This window comes from Dichotomopilus funicola (assembly GCF_033296635.1).
Source record: "Dichotomopilus funicola strain CBS 141.50 unplaced genomic scaffold C8A04scaffold_40, whole genome shotgun sequence".
NCBI lineage: Eukaryota > Fungi > Ascomycota > Sordariomycetes > Sordariales > Chaetomiaceae > Dichotomopilus > Dichotomopilus funicola.
In genome coordinates this window covers 83260-104290 of record NW_026944061.1, presented here as the reverse complement: position 1 = coordinate 104290, position 21031 = coordinate 83260, and the positions used below count along the sequence as shown (strand labels likewise).

Sequence of the window (21031 nt, the reverse complement as noted above, 5' to 3'; positions counted from 1 at the left end):
AAAGTACCCATTATGGAACACCTAATCACTGTCAATTCCCATCATAAATAAATAAATCGGTGTCGGCAATCTTTCTCCTTTTCTCTTCTCACACATTCAAGCGGCACAGTTCCCAATGCCAGTGCACGTGATGCGGCTCACTTGCCAAGCCTTCCCAAAAGTGTAATCATTCAAGTCAACCACTGCAGCACCATTGACAGGGATCAGATCGGCCGAAGAACACCCCACACAAAGAGAGCCAGCGGACCGTCATCCAGCGACAGCAGACAACGGCCGGCGCCAACCACGACAGTCCATCATCGCGTCGGAGGCCGCGCTGCAGTCGATGCCCATTTGAAAACTTGCTGCACCTTCAAAGAGGCAATTGATTCCACTGCGATTCATTTGCCCTAAGTTGCACCACCGACCGACAGCCAGATTCAATCGGGCGCATCGATACCTGGGCGCAAAGAACAACGCTCGTCGTCTCTCCTTGCGCTGCTTTCGGGCCTTGGCACACACGCCTCCCGAACAACGACCGCGATCCGTCCGCCCGTCAACCTCATCAAATCGACTTTTAACGACCCCGACGACCGCATTCGACGACCACAGCGACCGCGACGAAAAGCACGACCCTGCGAACCCCGAATCCTTTAAGAGTCTCCACCATACCTACAATAACGAGTTACTTTGAAATCCACCAACTCCCTATTCGGTCTCCTGTGCTTAGGAATCGCGCTCGGCCCCGCCGACTTCTATCCAAATCGGCATCAAAACGTTCGCGCTGTCCACGCCTCCTTGTGCGTCGCTACATCGCCTCATCTCGGCCTCTCCCCTCTCCCGCTGCTGCCCTCGGCGGCAGCTGGCCCAGACTGAATGGCGCCCACTGCCGTCGCGTCCCCGGCGACGCCGGCCGCGACAAAAATCAAGCGTCCCATCCCCCCTGGTATCCAGACCAACGGCATTACCAACGCGCGCTTATCACCATCGCCCTCCATGTCCGCTAAGCGCGCTTCCGCCTCAGGAGCGAGCGCGATACCCCGCCAGCCTTCTAACCCCCCAACAATCACCAATGGCGCGACACCAACACCGACAACCGCCCGTCCCCAGAATCGCCAACGGAGAGATGGGCTGGGTTCCGTGTCTGGCCCGGTATTAGGGAGAGGGCAGCGGAGTGCCGGTCTCAGATCAGCTAGCATTGCTCCTGATGCTTCAGTCCCCGCTGCTGCGACAGATCCCCAACCATATGGTTCGTTTTGCCCTGTTGGTGGTGATAGTGCGCTTTCTTTCATCACGAAGGTCTAACTAATACTCATCGAACAACACAGTGGTTACCTCCCAATGGATTCTCAAGAAATTTGCCGGAAACCCCCCATCCTTGATTGTACACCTCTACCCGACACACTTCCGCTTCGACAAACAAGAAGGCATGTTTCAATATCATTCGCCAATGCGGATATTCATAGAACACCTTAAAACTCGAACCATACCACACGACCTCCTCGAATACTTCACACAATGGGGGGTGCCCTTCTACAACGGCTGTTTGATTGTTCAGGTTCATGACCATAAATCCGTCGCCCAGGCTCGGGATGTTGCCAGACCCGCGTCGGCTCCAAACAAGGCCCTCCCCTTCTCGGTGCATAACTACAACCAATACGTCACGCCGTCGCCTTATGTCCCCTACCCCAAGGAAAACCTGCCGGCAAACGGCTCCCCAGCGCCCGCCGCGGAGAAGACGTCCGAAGAGAAAGACAAGGAGAACATTGCAGGCCTCAGTGCTCCTCCCGCGGGTGGGCAAAAAGGGAAAGAGGCCGCAAAGCCCAAGATCATCACCATTGTCCTGCAGCCTACCCAGCAAACTCTGCAAACCGATCTCGCTATCAAGGCCAACACGCCTCGTGGGTCAGCGGATGCCACCCGCGCCGATGGAACCGTTCCTCCGCCAACACCCCACGCTGCGGTTCCCCCGACGCCCACCGCTGCGAGCATGCCGCCACCTCCAAAGAGGCAAAAACGGGAGAGGATGGAGCTCGACTCGAGCAATATCTACGAGGCAGAGGGACAGATTCTGCTCGCAACCGTGCCAGTGCTAGATCTCGAGCCGACCAAGACCTTTGAGGAAACGATAGCGCTACTTGAACGGCAAAAACACCCCGATCACTCCCAGAAGCCGCCCGAGCCCAAAACGCGGAAACGGACTGTGGCCGAGATGGCCGCCGACGAGGCACAGGCCGCTGGCCAAGAACGGTTCATGCTTACACTCGACGAGCGCCTATCGTCCAAGCTGGCCGGTTCTCAAGCTGCCGGCAACGGTGCCGATGGGGACGGCCAGGGTGGCGCGTCTGTTTGGGAACCGAGGTTCGAGCGATTCAAGCTCATTGCTGATATCAAGCGGGAGCACGCCGAAAAGAAGGAGCTTGAAAAGATTAAGCAGGCTGAGAACGAACGGAAGCTCCAGCAACAAAAACAGCTTCAGCAACAGCAGCAGGAGGCTGCTGTGCTGGCGGCCAGGCAAGCCGAAGAGCGCCAACGGAAGGAACAGGCCGCCCGTGAGCAACAGCAGAGGCAAGAGCAACAGAGGCGGGCGCAAGCCCAGGCTCAGGCCCAGGCCCAGGCTGCCCAGCAACAAGCCGCTCAGAATCAGGCTGCCCAAGCTCAAGCCGCCCAGGTTGCCCAGGCTCAGGCACAAGCACACGCGCAAGCCCAAGCCCAGGCTCAAGCTCAAGCTCAAGCTCAGGCTCAGGCTCAAGCTCAGGCTCAAGCCCAGGCTCAGGCTCAGGCTCAGGCTCAGCAGAACGCGGTTACCTCGGCCATGGGCACTCCTCATGCCCACCCCGTGCAGCACAGTCCTTTACCGGCAGGCATGACCAGCGGGATGCCCGTCAACTTGTCTCAGGCGCAAGCACGGTTTCCCCAAGTCTCACAGCCGCAAGTATCCTCGCCCATTATCCGCCAGAACACGCCGCACGCAGCATCTTCTCCGATGGGCATGGCTGGCGTCGCTATGCAGCACTCCAACTCGAATCTCGGACAAGCCGGGAGCCCAGCACGGCCGTCATCGGTGGTTCAGAACCACCCGATGGCCGCGCCCATGGCTCCCAATATGTCGGCGCGCGGTAGCCAGCAGAGCCATGTCGGCACGCCTAGAATGCCGAGTGCCACGCCTAACATGCCCCACGCCACACCCATCTCGCGGCCCCAGATGGTGCCCACTCCACGCATGACCCAGGCCAGCCCGCCACCTAACATGATGTCGGCAGCGCAACTTGGGCAGCAGATGATCATGACGCCCCAAGGGATGATGCAAGTTCCCGGTGTCGGGCTCAGCGCCGCTCATATTGCCCAACAGCAACGTTTCTTGCAGCAACAGCAGATGCTTCAGATGCAGCAAAATGGCATGATGAACGGCGTACCAGTACAGCACCCACTGGCCCAGCAGCGTTTGCTTCAGCAACAACAGCAGCAGCAGATGATGCTACAGCAGCAAAGAAACGGCCAGATGATGAACCAGCCTTCCCAAGCGCAACTAGCCGCGCAATACAGCCAACAGTTGAACAACTTGCAGCAACAGATGGGCCAGATGAACCCGGCACAACAGGCCGTTGCTCAGAGGCAGTTCCTCGCTGCTCAACAAGCCGCTGTAGCCCGCGGCCAAAACATGATGGCTATGGGCAACCTGACACCGGCTCAAATGCAAGCGATGCAGCAGATCCAGATGCAACAACACGCCGCGCAGCAGCAGCAGCAGCAGCAGCAGCAGCAGCAACAACAGCAGCAGCAGCAGCAACACCACGCCCAGTCGAACCAGCAGCAACAGGCGGCGGCGCTGGCGCAGCAACAGCAGCAGCAGCAGCATCAACAGCAGCAAGCCCAACTCGCCTCGTTCAGAACCCCTCAAGTGCAAAACCAAATCCGCAATATCACCCAAGCGCTCATTACCAAGAACCTCCCCGCCTTAAGCGCCCGTTTCAACGGGGGGCAAATCCCAGAGGACCAGCTCGCGGAGTTCAGGAAGCACTGCGCAACTCAAGCCCACAATCACGTGCTCCAGCAATTACAGAACCGTGGGCAGATGAGCGCCCAGGCCCAGGCCCAGGCCCAAGCCCAGGCCCAGGCTGCGCAGGCACAGGCGATGGCTGCGTTTCAACAGCAACAGCAGCAACAGCAGATGAACGGGGGCGGGTAAGATATCATGGAGTTAACTCTTTTTTGGGCGGGGGGTGGGTGTGGGCATGTCCCCGTCTGGCGCTGGGAGTTGGTTGGGAGTCGACTACTTTTAGCTTCATCCCTTGCTTTTTAGCTTTTCATTTTTATTTTTATTTCGGGAGGGAGAGGGTGTTGAAGCAGCGGGTGCTTTTGGGGCACAGTGAGGGCAGAGATGGGGAGAAGGGAATCAGACGAAAGAAAGCGACGGTGATGAATTGAATGGCATCAAATGGAACGGATACGGGTCGACGTTTTATCTCACTCTGTTTTTTTTCCAACTTTCTCTTTTCGTCTGTAACATATATTGCACGGTGGGTTTTGGGTTGGTTGGGGTGCAACTTCTACTGCGGCACGTGAAATGGTTTTCGGTTGGCTGGCTTGCTTGGCTGGCTGCTTGCTTGCTTGGAGTTATTCTGCTTTTCATTCCTCACCTTGTGTTTCCAAGGTTTCTTCTCTGCGTTCCAAGCTTTCTTCTCTCCGGCTTCTCATCCTGATTTTGTTTGCTGGGCACCTACATATACCCTGAGTTCCCGGGTTTGGTCGGTTCTTGCGAGGGAGGTAGTAGGGGATGGTAGTGAACTGTGGGTGTGGTGGCATTGGCTTGTTTCACGGGGGAAACGACTGGTAACGGGGTGCAGCCACGGGTTCTTCTTTGCTCTTTGCTTGTATTCATATCATCTGAGCTTTTCGGGTCATGGGGTCTTATGATCAGCGCTGGGCCGGGCTGGGTGGGCTAGGTCAGGTAATACGGTTATTTGAGAATTACACTAGAGTTTACAATTTCTCGTGTCCTGAAAGAACATGAACATGCTCTTCAAACCTGTGTTGATAACTCGGCGTGGTCAGGCATGATGTGGTTGACGACGGTGGATCCACGTGACGAGTCACGAGCGTTGTCCAATTTGGTGGACCCTGTCTCGCAGGCTGCGGCCAAAGCATGACGGAATCGGCCAAGCTTCCGCTGCGTGCCTAACACCTCCATTTCCCCCTGGGATCTGCCGGGCCATCGATCGAGCTCCCGTCTTCATGGTCTCGCGTTGTCATTTTATTTTCAACTCAACCAGACCTCTTTTTCATCTTTGTGTTTGTCATCAATTTTCTGTGTGTGCTTACATATCTACACCAACTTTTTCCCTCGCCTTTTTTCCGTTGGGCGTGGGATTTATTAACCACCCAGGCCGTCTCAGATTTTCCGGCTTTGCCGCTTGCCGCATGCAAGCTGCGCCGTCTGCCAGTTGACGTTATCAACCTGCCGGCATCGCATCGTCGACGACACGCGACAAAAACGACTCGCATCAAACCGGCCACCAACACTCCCTCACCACCGCCCGAACGATCGTTCTCGTGTAGCACGAGCTAGCCTCCGCAACGGATCCCTTTTTTTTTTTTTTTATTGAAAGAGTCTACGACGGACACGACAACACGAGATAAGAAAACGATCGCGTCCCGTCGCACCCAACCGCTCTCCTCCCCGAGCTGCAAACCCAGACCCAGACCCAGACCAACAAACCACCCTCCGAACACAACCCAACCCACCCACAAACCCTCACCATGAAACCCTTCCCAACCTGGCTCACACCAGCCACCCTCACCTCCCTCCTCCTCCTCACCCCAACCGCAAGCACGGCCGCCACGACTCCCGCATCCCCCCTCGCAGACGACTCCTCATCGCCACTAGCATGTGACAACATCCAAGTAGAGGGCGGGCACACATACAATCTCCAGGCGCTTGCCGGTCCGCACGTCGTCGTCACGGGCGAGTATACGCGGCCGACGTATCATAATACGACGTATGCTATTGATGTTTGTAGGGCGTTGGAGAGAGAGGGGGAGGGGGAGGGATGTCCTGGGGGGACGAGAGGTATGTTTTTTTCTTGGTTCCGTGCTTGCTCTTTGGGTTATGTGGTGTGCGCTTTTTGGGCTGGGGGTATGTTCACAGGGTTGGGTTAGGTGTCTGTACTAACTGAGATGATGACAGTCTGCGCGATCAAGCACCGCTGGAACCGGAAAGAGGATAAAATGACCGGGATCGACCAGGTGATTCCGCTAGTCGTAGGCGACGACAAGGCCGTAACATGGCAAGCGAAGCGGCTCCCAGCAGACGGCGAAGGGAAGGATGATGCGCCAAAGGACGGGAAGAAGGAAGGGCTACGATTGACGCTGCAGAGTGGTGCGACATACCAGGACCGGGCGCAGCGGGCCGTGGTCGAGTTCCGGTGTAACCCGGACCTTGAAGGGGCGGAGGGGGAGTGGGAGAGTGTGGACAAGTATAAGCCGGTGAAGGGGGAGAAGGCGCGGCGGGAGGACAAGGATGATGAGAAAAAGGATGATGGCAAGAAGGACGATGGGAAGAAAGATGACAACAAGAAAGATGGAGATAAGGTCAGCGATCCAAGTACGCCAGAGCGGCAGGTTAAGAAGGACGATGCGGCACTCGTCTGGGGCGGATACAAGCGGGAACGCGACGCGGACGGCAAGGAGTTGGACACGCTGTATCTGACGTGGTACACCAAGCATGTGTGCGATACGGCGGTAGACCAGCCGGTCAAGGAGAGCGAGAGCTGGGGGTTCTTTACCTGGTTTGTCATTCTGTAAGTCCCTTCCCCTTCCCCCTTTCACAACCAACTTGGATCATCAGACAAAGCAAACACACAGACAGGTAAGCTAACGCTAGACGAACAGGGTCTTCCTTGGTATCGCGGCATACCTCATCTTCGGCTCGTGGCTCAACTACAACCGGTACGGGGCGCGCGGCTGGGACTTGCTCCCGCACGGCGACACGCTACGTGATGCGCCGTACCTGATGAAGGACTTGATTCGTCGGGCGCTCAACACACTGCAGAGCACGGGCAGTCGGGGAGGGTACTCAGCTGTTTGAGGGAGTTTAAAGGGGACGGACGGGGTAGGGGTTGCGGCATTCCAATTCCGGTGTACGTGGTCATGGTTGGTACTATAGGTGTCATTTATTCTCCTGTGGTTTGGGGATGAGGTCAGGTAGATATTTGGGTATTATTAGATTTCGCAAGGAATACCAGCGTGGATTCATCGATCGTGCTTGGCGCACAACACTGTAGTTGCCCTGTATCTTTCTAACAAGCAGTGTGGTCATCACCTATGATTTCTCCTTTTCAAGTATTAAGGTCCGTTTCGGTATTCGGACTATGTATGCGAGCCGGCTTCACTGCCGGGCTTGGCTGTGGGTCTAAGATCGGACCCGGAGATGTGGGTTCTGTCCGTCTGTCACATGCCGTTCATACCAGATCCAGAAACGCGAACATCCCAAAGAAAGGGAACGGACTTCGGAGCACGGATTCACAGGTCAGTCAGTAAACTAAAATCCCCGAGTGGTCGAAATGGGTATTTCCCCATGAATTACTTACAAGACATGAGTAGCCGAAGTGGCGGGGCTGGACTGTGGAGGTTCAGGATGACCGTGCAAGCCGGGGCAAATGCAACCGAGGTTGATCCACCGGGCGTTGCCGTCCGTCTCACAAGGGTCTCTCTCAGCTTGCACTTGGTACGGAGACGGCGTCTTCATTGAATTTCTATTCCGCGGCATCTCACCAACACCGTCCTTCATTCATTTTGCCCGGCCCCGTTCATTCCTATAGTTATCTCAAGTACGTGCGGCGCCATTGGGATATCACAACACAACATAAACCTGGTTAATCAAAGAAAAAGAAAAGTGAAAATAAACAAAATACACTTCCTACGCCAATACAATAACCGCCATGACCACCCTCTTCACGATCCCCATCCCCCCTCTCGACTCCAACCCAGGCGGCAAAATCGTCGCCACGGAACCCACACCAGCAGTCTACCTCCTCACCATCACCTCGCCCCCGGACAACCGACTCACAACGGCGTCATGCACCGCGCTGCTGGACGCGCTCGACCTGCTTGAGTTTGGCGGGTACAAGCCCGGCGTGGTGGTCACGACGAGCGGGATTGCCAAGTTTTACTCGAATGGCTTGGATCTGGAACATGCGTTGAGCACGGAGGGGTTTATCCCGGGGGTGCTGTATCGGTTGTTTAATCGGTTTTTGACGTACGTCTCTTTTTTTTTTTTACTCTTTTGCTCATCCATTACCTCCCTTAGCCCCCTCCCAAACAGAACAAAGTAAGATTCATCTAACACGCCCGGCCGTAGCTACCCCATGCCAACAATAGCCCTCCTCCCCGGCCACGCCTTCGCCGGCGGCCTCATGCTCGCCATGCACCACGACTACCGCGTAGCCAACCCCTCGCGCGGGTTCACCTGCATCAACGAACTCGAATTCGGCGTGCCCCTCAAACCCGCCATGTCCAGCATCTTCCGGCTCAAACTCCCCGCAGCAACCTACCGCAACCTCGTCCTTGAAGCACACCGGTTCGGCGGGCCTGCGGCATTGGAGGGGGGCATTGTGGATGCGTTGGGCGGGTTGGAGGAGGTGTTGAAGTTGGTGGGGGAGAGGAAGTTGACGGGGAAGGCGAAGACGGGGATTTATGGGTTGTTGAAGGCGGAGATGTATCGGGAGAGTGTGGCGTTGCTGAGTGCGGAGGGGTGGGCCAAGGGGGAGGAGGATGATCGGAAGATGGCGGAGGGGGAGGATAAGAGACGGGAGGTGGGGGAGAAGAGGGTGGAGGAGTTGAAGGCGAAGTTGTAGACTATCTAAGGCAAATATATGGGGTATAGTCATGGGATGCCAAGCGTAGTAAGAATAACCAGTGTATACCTGCCGAGTATTCATTCTCACATAGTAAAGCAAGCAACGGCAATATAATCACGACACGGGGTCAATCTCAGCCAGACGATAAAAAGAAGCCCAACCCTGTTTTGTAGTTTTATCTACCTAATCCCTACTTCCGACCCCCAAACAGCCAGCGGCATATCCCACCCACCAACCGCGTGAATTAATGAAACACCATCAAGAAACCAACAACCGTACAGTCCCATCCATCCCATCAAACAATCTCTTGCGTTGCGCCCCCCCCGCCCCCCCCCCAAATCGACTACTTGCTCGTAACAAAAGCCGCAAAGACACAGTAATAAGAATAATGGTAAGAAGGAAACAGAAAAAAACATGGTTGTTGTCAACGGATACGCCGCCTATGACCATGCTGGGTATGTATGTATGCGAGTTATGTCCGAACCCGATCCGACCATGACTTGAGAGAGGAGAGAGAAAACAGTAACTCCGACCACCCCCACTCCAGCAATTCATCGAGCTATCGTCACATTACTGTGATTGATCATCATGGTCGTCGTGAGCGTTATCGTCCACCATCCTGTGTTGCCTGCCTCCCGTCTCCCGGTCCGAGTAGCATTCCCGCTTGTTTGTTGAAAAAGCAACCAGCCGTAGTGACATAGATGATGAGAAGACCAGCAATTACCCACCGACCAACACAAATTCGCCGTTCCCCTCCCACCTCATAGACTCACAAACCCTTCATCCTCCTCGTCAACCTCATATCTGTCCCCCCCATTGACACCCTTCCCATTCCTGCTCAGACAAGCCAGCCCCAGCTCCGCCCTGGTATCCGCTTGGATCCTCAAAAAGTACTTCCGCAGGCTCCGCAGTCCCCTCAAAAACCCACGATCCGGCTCATCTGGATGCCGTGGGGGGCACGGCCGGTCACGCGCCGACAAATCGCCCGCTGTGACACAGTTGGCAAAGTCCGCCATTTTGAAGTCGATTTCGCGAGGATTCTTGCGCCCGCGCCGCGCCGGCGGTTCGACCTCGGTGTCTGTGGCGAAGTCGGTGGTCGAGTCTTCGACGTAGGAGTAGTAGTTGGTATTGTTGTTAGCATTGTTGTTGTGATGATTCCCATTAGGACCATCGACTGACACGTCCCCGTCGTAAAACATGAGCAAGCTCGCGGCATAGAAGCGGTACCCGTTCAACCGGCCAATGATGACCTCGAGCTCGTCCAGTTTCTGCAGCACGGTGGGAATATGACGCAAGATGCTGGCAGGGTCGACACCGTCGTAGAGGAATCGCGTAAGCGCCGACTGGAACTCGGCGCCCTTCTTCAGCTCGCGCCCGTAGTATTTGTCCTTGAACTCGTAGCTTTGCGTGCCTACGTCCCAGACCTGCAGGCCGCAGACGCGCACCCCAAGGTCGCGGGACGTCGTTTTGGCGCACTTGCCTTGCTGTGACTTTTGCTTCTTTGCATTGGCGTCTACTCCGTACTGCCGCGTTCCCATTTTAAGATCCATGATGCATGGCCGCTTCATCCCGGCTGTGAGGTCCTCGAGAAGGAGGAAGTACTCGACGCGCGAGTCACGCTGGGTTTGGGCCTCCTTCGGGTTGACGGGGCGGGGAATCTTGTTGAACTCAAGAGGACCAACGGGAGGGGCTTGATCTTCTTCCGCTGGTTCATCATACCCGCGGACCGGTCCGTTGTGAGGTGACGCTGGGAAGACCTCCATTGGCGCAGGCTCCTCCCCGGCGGAAGCAGCGGCTGCTCCGTTCCCACGGTCGCCCTTGAAGCTCACATCTCCCGCCTCTTCAAAATACTGCAAATCACCTCGGCTATCCTGGACATCCTTCGGCTTCCTACGCAGACCGGTGCCGGAGTAGCGGCGCTTCTTCTTTTGGGCAGGCGAGTTGTCTCCCAGAATCTCGGGCTCGGGAGCACTAGTCCCGGTCACGTCCTTCGGGCTGTCCTCGCCATCCCTGTCGTCTCGGCGGTACCCTGATGCCTCGCCAATATCGCTCTGGCTGTGAGCGTGAGAGCTGGCAAGGAGGCTGGGTGGCGCCCGCGCGGGCCCGGCCGATTGCGACCGTTTCTCGGTCGTCTCTATCAGAGTCGGGTCGGAGCCAGACGACCGCAGTGACTGCTGGAGCGTTCTCCGCGCCATTCGCTGGTGGCCCTTGCGATGCTTGTGGATCGCGATCGGTTGTTTGAGGAATGCATCATTGAATACTTCGTTGCGCAGTTTCTTGTTGACCGTCGTAGCACCCCAGCTGTTAGCATGGCGTTCCTGCAGGCTCGGGCGAGATGCATCTAATCGCTTGTCCACAGCGTGCCCGTCGTTCTCCGCAGCGCGCATCGTTCCCTGCATCGACGCGGACGCACTCCTAAAGCGCACGAGATGGCTAGGATAACTGACGGTCGGCTGAAGGAGACTCCGTGGCAAAATGTGCTGGTTATCAACAAAAGTTACCGTCGGGATTTGGCCGGAAGACTGCTTAATTGACTGGCTGATCACTCGAGGTGCTCCAGGGGTTGGTGGTTGCGATGGTGGTTGACTTTGCTCGCCTTGCCCGGTCCCCTTTTGCATATCTTTCAGGGCAGTGCGGGACCGCTCTAACGCGGCCGCATCGTCTTTCCTCATGGTCGACTTGCGACGCGGCTGTTTTTGGAAGGTTACATTCAACACTCCAATGTACCTGAAATCGAAAAACCATTAGCAATATGAACGAGACGCCAAACGGGACAACGGAATGGACATGGACATGAACATACCTAGGCAGGAAAGCCAGCAGATCGCGGTGATATTTTTCAATCTTTTCGTAAAACTCGTTTTCACGGTTGTTTAGCTGCTTGCAGACAGCACGGCGAGAAAACCTCCACAGTGTGGTATGACCACCGACTTGATGCTTGTAAGGGATCAACTCGATAGCGTCCAGCGGCGGCTCTGGAGTCGGTTGAGGTTCGTGGACGACAGCATCCTCATTGTAGTGCGAGACCGGACGAGACAGGCGAGCGGAGGGAACAGCAGGTTCACGTTGTGCAGTAGGGGCGGATTCTTCAACCTGCCTGGTGACTACCTCTGGGGCTACTCTGGAATACTCGGCAGCTTCCGGTCCAACATCGCTCTTCAGCTTTACCTCGGGGCTTTCTTGCTTGCCGCCATCCACCTCTGGCTCGTCAGCCTTGACAAGCCAAGACTGAAACTCACTGTTGCGCGAGTGTCTCCTGGTCGGCACAACCCGCTGCGGAAGACCGGGTAACGGCGAATGTTCAGGGGACTCCCCCGCGGTTTGGTGTGGCAGGAACACAGCCGACGAAATCTTTTCTTCCCCCGACTCCTCGCCTTCTTCAGTACTCTCCTCAGCACCGACACTGAGGTTGGAGATGCGCCGCGGCTCTGGTTGCCCACTCTTGTCCATTGACTCGCCCTCTGCCTGCTGCACTGGCTCGCCTTCCTTCTCACCAGCGACTGCTATCTGTGTGTCAGCATCACTGGCGTCTGGTTCGCCGTGATCCGTCGCAAAGTAATCTTCGGGCGAAGCTTGGACAAACCCGCTCTCGGCTGTCCGCGCCGGATGGGACCAGGCCCGGTCCCGTCGTTCGGGAATTGACGCGACCTCCTCCACTGGACGGGCCTCTACCGCTTCCACTTTTGTGACGGATGGTTCCTCGATGCCAACGAGCGTTTCCTCCCGAGATGGCGACTTCTCCCGGGTGGGCTGTACGTTGCGCTGATCTTTCCGCTTCCCTTTTTCTTCCGGAAGCCCTTCTTTGAAGAAGCGAAGGCTATGGCTGGCCTTCCTGCTGCGGTTGTTGTGTTCGACTCCAGCGAGAACTTCTGAGATGGACTTTTCTACTTGTCCGTCTTGGCCATTTGACGAATCAGCCGATCCGATCGACCATGCTTTCTCGGGGCCTATCGAGACCCGATGTTCCGTCTTCCAAGGTCTGGACGGGGGGCGGCCGTCCGTTATACCACCCGCGTCGTCAACGCCGTCAGGTGATGTGGCCAACACATCAGTAGCGCGTGCGGAGGCAGAATGGTGACGATCAACTCCAAATGTATCATTGGACAGATCATTCCATCGAACCGTCCGTTCCCGTTCTGGTGTCTCCGGGGGTGGGCCGGCGTTTCCCTTGTTCTTTGTAAGGAATTCGCGGTGACCATTAATCATTGAGTTGACCTCGCCGAGATCGAGCCCGCCGTAGATGGGAGCGGCCACCATGGTCGTGATGGTGGCGGTGGACGTAGCTGTGGAGGAAGGCATGGTCGTCTTGCGAGGTGAGAGTCGTCGGGTCAAGGGGTCGCCGCCATCGGTCTGGGGATGAATGCCATTGCGAGGCTCTCGGCTGTCAGGATCTTGATCGAGTTTGTCTGAGGTAGGATCAGACGAGTGTTCGGAAATAATGGTGGTCGAGGGGTGCGATTTATGGGGGTGCGACGAGTCGGCGAGGGTCTGTTTGGGAATGCCACGAGCTGTTGCAAGAGCCTGGGTCAGCAAGGAAGGGCCGTGGGGCCTTTGCAGCACGGCAGGACCCCGGGCATGTTTATTAACGGGATCAGCAGCGTGGGCCACGGCAGGAGTCCCGTTGGCTTGAGCGGCCAGGGGAGCAGTGCCAGGCGTGTCTTGCTGTTCGGTAGGGGTTGGTTGTGGGAATGACGATGGTGGTAATGGTAATGGTGGTGGTACCGAAGAGACGGGCCCTTGATCGTTGAGGGCTGGTGCGGGCCCGAGCAGCAGTCTAGATTCGGGTTCTGGTTCTGGTTCTGCTATCGTGGGGAGAGCACTGGGTAGCGGTGGCGTTTGCGACTGCGCAACAAGCGCCGAATCGCTTGTACCCGCGATCTGGGCGGGACTCACCGCTGCGGCGCCTGCGGCTGCGGCATTTTCGGGGGCCAGAGGAGGGTTTGACATGAGTAGAGCATCAGGCAGCGCATGGGGGTTGCGCGCAGATGGAGGGTCGTGGTGGTGGTGTGTGTGGTGTGTTGGGGGAAGGGGGGGTGTTTTTCGGAGATCGAGCGAAGAACAGCGATTGACGGGTTGTTTTCGAGAAAATGGACCGTGTCTGTTCAATTGGCTACACAGTGTGCTTGCTCTTGCCCCTTGTTTCCCGCCAAAGTACGAGTATGGAAGTTATTAGTCAGTGCGAGTGCCAGTTGCCACGCCTGGGTACTCCAAATCGACCGAACCAGCGCATCCAAAAAGCGTGGATGCTTGATTGGGTCTCGAGAGGGGATTCCGTCTTCGTCAGGCACTGCTGGAGCTGGAAGGGAAAGGGGAAAGCAAAAGATAAGGATGGGAGGGAATAGAAAAAGCGGTGCAGTGTGCTGATGAGTTCCTTGTCCTTGGCAAGCTCTGACGCAAGGGGCCGCACCAGCAGCGATTCCGGTTGTGGTGGGGCCAGGCCCTGGCCATTGGACGATCTGCCCTTGGCGGGCTGGGGAAGACCCGCTGAGCTCGCCCGCTGGATGGATTGATGGAGATTGATGGAAGCACTTGTCGTTGCCAAAGTGCATTGTGGCAAGAACCACCCCGCTGAAGTGGAATCATGAGGCCATGTCACCTGGTGGAATTCAGGAAGGCGCACCTTGACGGCCTCGCCTCCAGAAGAGCTGGGAGTGAATAGCAATGGCTGAGATGATTCGATTTCTCAATTTGTCTTTTCTAGATTAAAAATGTATGTACATACATAGTACAAGTGTGTACTACGTACGTGTACTTCGTAGTGTCTTTCGATTCGAGATCACCCTCAACCGCGAAAGCTTGTCAAGGCCCGATAATGAGAACGGTTTAGATTCATGCAGCCCCAAGAGCCACTGTGGACGTTCGTCGTTCATCATTCGTCAACGGACTTTGACGAGAGGCCAAGCCTTGCAGTAGCATGGTGGACGGGGAACTTGAAAGCGAGGTTCCAGAGATCGCCGCAAGCATTGGACTCTCCGCGGCTTCGACCAGCCTCTGTTTGCTCTCCCAAGAACTTCTGAGTCGACCAATTTGGGCACTGACGAATGATAAGTCGAGGCACAATTTAAAATGGCACCGAGCCAAGATGTCGCTCCTCGAGGAAAGACGGCAGCTCACTCCTTTGTCCACAGATTAAAAAGAGCCACCCTGCTGTCCTGCATCGATTCGGATTGACCACCCTCGCAGGCTGTTACGCAACAAAATCTTCCTCCGAGATCACGTTGTGCTGCCCCGGGGCATGACGGGTGTTTTGGTGCCGAACGGGCATCGCCCAGGCGTTCCCATTGGGCATCACAACTTCCACACGCAGACTTCGCCAAGCCGACAAGAGATATCGCCAAAGATGCCGTCGCGCCGAGCCCCGCCAAGCGACGAATTGCGCACACCGGCCAGATGGGGCGGTCTAGGCAATCGGAGCGTTCAATCGCATGGGCAGTGCTTGGGCGCCGATTGAGGATCCAAGACTCTGATTGACCACCAAGACCACACAGCCTAACAACGTTTTCCGAGGTTATAATATTCTCAAAGATAACAAAATCGAGCCCAGTGCGGTATTCGACACGGAAGTTAACAAACAACGCTTCGACGAGTGGCGGACCCCTTTCCTGCGGCACGGCACGTCGCAGCGCGCCGTCCGTGATCCAAGGGGATCAAGCACGACCGACTGCGTTTCTCCTCCCCGCTGACCCCTTCGCTTTGGTGAGAACAAGGGGTTCCTCTTGTTTCTGACCTCATGCCGAATGCGGAGGGCCGAGGGCCCGGCAGCTCATTCCCTGCATCGCCATGGAGCCGAGCTCTCCAAGACCAATCAGTTAAAAACGTGCCCTCAGCGGTCTTGCACTCGACATCCTAATTCCCCTTCCAGCAGTCTGGCGCAGCTTGCGCAGGTCCACAAACCACAATCGATCACCGTTGCGAATCTTGAGGTCCTGTTGTCCGCACAGTGCCTAGTCTGCCGCTTCTATCTCATCAGAGCCGTTGCGCACAAGCCCATTCGGGCTCATATTCACCGGTTTCGTTCCTTGTATCATGATGGACCAAGGAAAGGCGACTGCCATTTGCCTCTTTCAGACGCCACTTCATACTACTCTATCAAGGTCACGGGCCGCTCCAAGCGCAGATGCCTTCCACTCGGGATCACGGATGGTCGAAACCGGGGGTCTATCAAGAATTCGGGAGCAGATCTCTGTTGCCCTTCGTCCGGGTGAAGCACCCTCACCAGCCGAGATATGGCTGGATACCGGGGCCACAGTTGATGGAGAGACAAACATTGTCGTGGGCGAGGATCAGGGCAAAAACCCTTCGTCTTCTCCAGCCCCTCCCCCTGCGGTGACAGAAGCACGGTCTATCCAATTACTATCTGACGGGCTAACTCGAGAAAATGACAGTCGTGTCTCCTCAAGGCCACTTGGACTTTCCCGAGCTTCCGCGGTCTCCCATCAAACTGTCATCGACCGTGGCAGACGTTACACCGCAGACTGCACCTAGCTCATGAAGTGAGGTTCTCGGGTTCCTCAGACACCCCGCCCAAGCCGCCAGATCCAGGATAGCCAATGGCTGGCCCATGTGTGCCGCTTGCGATGCCGTGACACGTCGTCTGGCCTTACGGCGATGGGCCACCCTATCAAGGACGCGTGGGCAGAAGGCCTAATTCCGGGGATATGATCCTCTCCTCGGCGGAGCTCCCGAAATCCAATATCGTGTCGGCGGCCTCCTTACCCGGGGATGGAAATAAGGCACGTGTGTTCCTTCTTGAACTTGCAGCCTGGCCTTCATCGTGCCTGATGCCCGCCGTCTTATAGGTAATCGAAACGTTCACCGCAATTCCGGGGAACCTAGCCGGGCAACGTCCCATAGTATGGGCCGGCGATGCGATCGGCGATTATTGACTCCATCGCTCGGTGAGTGGACAAGCGTTCTATGACAGGGCTGGGATTTCCCGGTCAGGGGCTCGTTTAGTCATGTAGTCAGAAACAAACGCAAGACCTCAAAGCATCATCAAATTCAACACGGTAAGCAATAAATCCAGCTTCTGGGATGGACGGTGGTGGGCCTGTAGTGTGGCTCTTATCAAGAGTCAGGTGAAATATGGGATTAGACGTTTCTATGAGCTGTGAGAAAAGTGAATGAACAGCCCTTAAAAAGAATTAACTTTTTACTCAGGCAACACTTGATATTGGCAAGCCCTTCCTAAGGATATCTATCCTGCCTCACACTCGGCCATTCAACCGACAGACCTGTTTGTCAGCTCCTAGCTATAGCAGGCCTTAAGCGCTGCGTGTACTACTAACTAATATAAAAAGCCAAACGTTTTGAAACACCATCCCATGCATGCGGGGGTATATAATGATGAGGGAAAAAAAAGTAAACCGTCCAAAGAACAACCCACACCAGACCCCAATGTAGCCGTTCCTCTCGGCGAGTGAAACTACTATCCAGCTCACAACGGTCAAACTCAATCCCAAACCCCAACATCCATCAGCCCGGACAACCCACCACCCCCTTGACTGCTGCTACCAGCCTGTGCCTGATTCTGATTCCGACCCTGCTCGGCCTTTGCCTGGGCTAGATCAGCGTCCAAGTCCCAGTTCCCGCCAAGGAAATCGTCGAGATTTTCCATGACTGCGCTGACTTCGTCGATGGCTTCGGGTTCGGGTTCGGGTTCGGTGGTTCCTTCGTCCTCATCCTGGGTGTTGTTGCCCTCCTCCTGCTCGTCGTCATCGTCATATCCCTCTTCGTGATCGCCTTGTCCTCCTCTCTCGTTATCGGTAACGGCTTGCTCCCCTCCTCCTCCAGTTTCCGTTCCCAAAACACCCAACGCAGAAGCAGAGACCCCCTCACTCGCATTCTCATCCCCATCCCCCCCTCCACCAACCCGCTCCGCCCTCAAAAACGCCTCCGCCATCGCGTCCACAGCCGGGCTCCCACACGTCTGCTGCGAGCCGCTCGGTAGTAAACTCTTGCTGGCTACAACCCCCCGTCTCATCAACATCTCAGCCGTCGCGGCAGCAGGCGTCCTCTGTAAGAGAGGCGTGGAACCCACTCTCCGCCCGGCGACGGCAGCGAAGTGCTTGCCGAATTTTTGGTTGGTGCTAGGGAGGCTAGAGCTGGAGAGGATGCTGGGCGGTGGGGAGGTTGGGCGGGCTCGTCGTGGATGATCATGAGCGTGAGCGTGAGAATGCGGGGTGGAGGGGTTGAGTTTGCGTTTTCTTGACGAGGAGGAGAAGGAGGAGGGAGGGTTGGTTGTGGATGTGGGTGCGGGTGCGGGTATGGGCTCTGGGTCGTCGGGAGTTTGGTTCCCCTCGTCTTCGTTGTCTTCCTCGCCGGGAAGGGGACCCCAAGAGACGCGCTTGCGTGGGCGTGCAGCTTGGGATGACTGTCTGTGTTGTGATCGTTGCCGTTTTGGTGGCCTGGCCTCGGTGGGCGGCCGGATCCAGGGGTTGGAGATGGCGGCATCGACTAGGGCCTGGGTGCTTGGGAGAGCGCCATCTGCGTCGGTCAAGATGCGACGGCGTTTGGCCGCCGGGGGTCGTTGTGGGGAGGGCGTCATGAAGTTCTTGAAGGATTTCACGGAGAGAGTGACATCTGGAGTCGGGAGACTAGATTGCTTGGTTTCTGGCGTGGAGGGAGGGAGGGGATATAGCTGGGAATTAGCCACCTCTGCATCGTTGTTGTTGCTACCATCTCTGAGGGTGGGTAGCACGGGAGAGCGTGGCAGCGAGGGGTCAGTCGCCGGTAACACGTGAGTGTTGGCAGGTGAAGAGAGGGGGTTAAACAGCCGGACGTCCGGGAGCTGCATCTGCAAATCGCCTCGAGCCCAGGGGCTTTGTAACATCGTCGTTGTTTGAAGGTTCTGGGCAGACGTGAGGGAGGGTGTCGCAGCGGCGGGGTGCGAGTGAGACGACGAGTTGGGAAGCTGTGCCACAGTACCTGAGACGTCAGGCACGACATCCACCATTTTGACCCAGGGACTCTGGATTGGTTTTGGAGATGATTGAAGATGAGGGTGATGGTGATGATGATGATGATGATGATGATGAGAATGATGAGAATGATGGTGGTCGCCTTGTGAGTTGGGACGCACTGGCCTATCATCTTGTACCCACGGGCTTTGGGTCTGTGGCTGCGGGCAAGAGGCTGGAGGTTGTGAGTTCATTGCGTCACCTTCTTCATCAGACGCAGGATGCAGTTCCACTTGCGGGAGTCCCGGCTCTTGCATATCCTCCTGAACGATCTGGTCTTCTGTTTTGATATCCGTTGTTGGCGCGCTGGCTGGCCCAGCTTCCATCTCAGACACAGCCTCATTGACATGGCCATCCCTTTGTTCTGTCTGAACCCCAGTTTCATTATTACTTGCGGACTCATGTACAGTCGCTTCCGGTACTGGAGAGTAATCAGACGAGGCTGCGCGAGAGTCGCGCGTGCTGGGCCCAGACCGAAGCGATGCCGGGGTGTGCAGTCGTTCTCGACCAAACAGTGTAGCTGGGCTTTGGTCTTGACTACGTCGCGACTTGGGCCACAGCAACCTTCTGGGGAAATCGATCGTATCCGAGATCATTTCCTGCGAGTGCTTCTCAACCGAGAAGTGCCCGAAGCTGGGCACGCTGTCGTAATCTGAGTGGGAGGGCGACTGCGAGGGGACCAGCGTGGGGCCATCAATTGGCAACGACGATTGCGTGCTGTCATCGAATTCGACTTTGATCTGGACTTGGCATTGTTCAGAAGTGCCGCTATTCGATGTCGCCGCGCTTTCGGACTCGGGCTGTGGATTGGTAGCCGGATGTGGCGTTGCCGTCGCAGCTTCGTCGTCCGGAACATCTTCAGTTTTAATGAACGGCTTGTCGGCAACAGTTCCTACGTTGGGACCCAATCCAAGAACATCACCACCCGCTCGCTCTGGGGGGGCCTGAGGTTCGGGCTCCCCGCTGTCCGTCGCTTCGGTCGGCGCTTTCGGAGAGCCAACAAGCTTGCTCTTGCGCCGAGCAGCCCCCTTCCGTCCGACGCCCTTTGTTTGGTAACAGAAGCTCCCGTCGGCTCTCTCGCTTGCCTCCGTCTTGACGAGCGCGGACGATACGGCTTCAAGCGCAAGAGCAGGCGCTGGGGTGACGTTTTCTTCTTCCTGAAACCGTTCCTCAAAGATGGTCCTCCTTCGGCTGGGGGTTTCTACCGGCGTGTTCTCGAAACTCGTAGTATCTACAGCGTCGATCTGCGCTGAGAGGGCGAGCTGCCCGTAGATGCGGACGGCATGCGGAGAGAGGGCGTGTGGATCCTCTAGGTCACTGGGAGGTGGTGATAACTCGGAGCTGTTATGGTCCTGGCTCTGTGTCGATGTCTTGGATTTGGCGGCTGGATTGATTTTGTGATGCACTTCTTCTACCCGCTGCGCATCTATCCGCTGCCGCATTTGATCCACCACGCCCGGCGTGTTGAGAGAAGAAACTTCCTGGCTGTTATTCACAGCAACTGGCCTCGAACCAGACGGTGTCCTGTTGGTTGTATGCTGTGTGGCCTTCCTCGAATCCACCGAATTGGACGCAGACTGCGATGAACCCCGGCCCGAACCCGCCTGAGCATCACTTTCCGCGACAACTCGGTCTCGCCAATGTTGTACCCGATAGAGGGCGTCGTCGTCGAGGTATAACGGAGGTTCGTAGGTAGTTCGAGGCAGGGTAAGTTGGGTCTCGGCAATCTCCCTTTCTTCGCAGGGACTACTCGATTCGGAAATGCCATTCGCTTCGACTTGAACTACGACTCGCTCTGGTACCGGTGGCTTTGTTCCCGTTGTAAGTTTGCTCCTCGACTCTCCCGATTTAGACCGCCACGGATTGACCCAGCCGGATTCCTGATCAAACGGCCCGCGCAAGGAAGCAGAGAGCAAAAACACCGGTTGGCCCTTAAGAAAGCGCCGAGCCTGGTCTGCGTAGCGAGCACGCCTCTCTTCGGAATTCGTGTAGGTCTCATCATCGGAACCTTCATAAAGGACGTCGTCGGGGTGATGGGGCGTCTCGCAGTACAGCTGCTCGTTGCAGAAGTTCTCCGGATGCAGCCATTCCAGGTCGGGGGCTCCCGCTCGATGCTTCATGGTGAAGGGAGAGGGTGCTGGATTTGCTGCATTGGCGTGGTACCTGGCGTCATGCGGGGGGTGGACGAGGGTTTCCGGGAGGTGGTCGTTTGCTGTTTGGTGGTTCAGTGGGGGG

General features: G+C 56.5%; 5 protein-coding genes across 5 annotated transcripts; 3 read left to right on the top strand and 2 right to left on the bottom strand.

Annotated features, from left to right (window-relative positions):
- Positions 1 to 855: 855 nt before the first annotated feature.
- C8A04DRAFT_29546 (Spt20 family-domain-containing protein) lies at positions 856 to 4168 on the top strand (the record flags this gene model as incomplete). Its single annotated transcript, XM_062781047.1, has 2 exons — positions 856 to 1228; positions 1308 to 4168. The coding sequence occupies 2 exons, from the start codon at positions 856 to 858 to the stop codon at positions 4166 to 4168; spliced, it is 3234 nt and encodes a 1077-aa protein (XP_062636151.1).
- A 1571-nt stretch (positions 4169 to 5739) lies between these two features.
- Positions 5740 to 7066, top strand: C8A04DRAFT_12928 (autophagy-related protein 27; the record flags this gene model as incomplete). The annotated part of the gene is made up of 3 exons (XM_062777517.1): positions 5740 to 6049; positions 6167 to 6779; positions 6871 to 7066. 3 exons carry the CDS (start codon positions 5740 to 5742, stop codon positions 7064 to 7066), a joined length of 1119 nt encoding a protein of 372 aa, XP_062636150.1.
- An 853-nt stretch (positions 7067 to 7919) lies between these two features.
- C8A04DRAFT_12904 (ClpP/crotonase-like domain-containing protein) lies at positions 7920 to 8834 on the top strand (the record flags this gene model as incomplete). Its single annotated transcript, XM_062777504.1, has 2 exons — positions 7920 to 8236; positions 8339 to 8834. 2 exons carry the CDS (start codon positions 7920 to 7922, stop codon positions 8832 to 8834), a joined length of 813 nt encoding a protein of 270 aa, XP_062636149.1.
- Positions 8835 to 9598: 764 nt separating this feature from the next.
- Positions 9599 to 13784, bottom strand: C8A04DRAFT_12962 (uncharacterized protein; the record flags this gene model as incomplete). Its single annotated transcript, XM_062777533.1, has 3 exons — positions 9599 to 11564; positions 11641 to 13624; positions 13658 to 13784. 3 exons carry the CDS (start codon positions 13782 to 13784, stop codon positions 9599 to 9601), a joined length of 4077 nt encoding a protein of 1358 aa, XP_062636148.1.
- Positions 13785 to 17289: 3505 nt separating this feature from the next.
- On the bottom strand, positions 17290 to 20916 carry C8A04DRAFT_12921 (uncharacterized protein; the record flags this gene model as incomplete). The annotated part of the gene is made up of 2 exons (XM_062777513.1): positions 17290 to 20154; positions 20212 to 20916. 2 exons carry the CDS (start codon positions 20914 to 20916, stop codon positions 17290 to 17292), a joined length of 3570 nt encoding a protein of 1189 aa, XP_062636147.1.
- Positions 20917 to 21031: the final 115 nt, after the last annotated feature.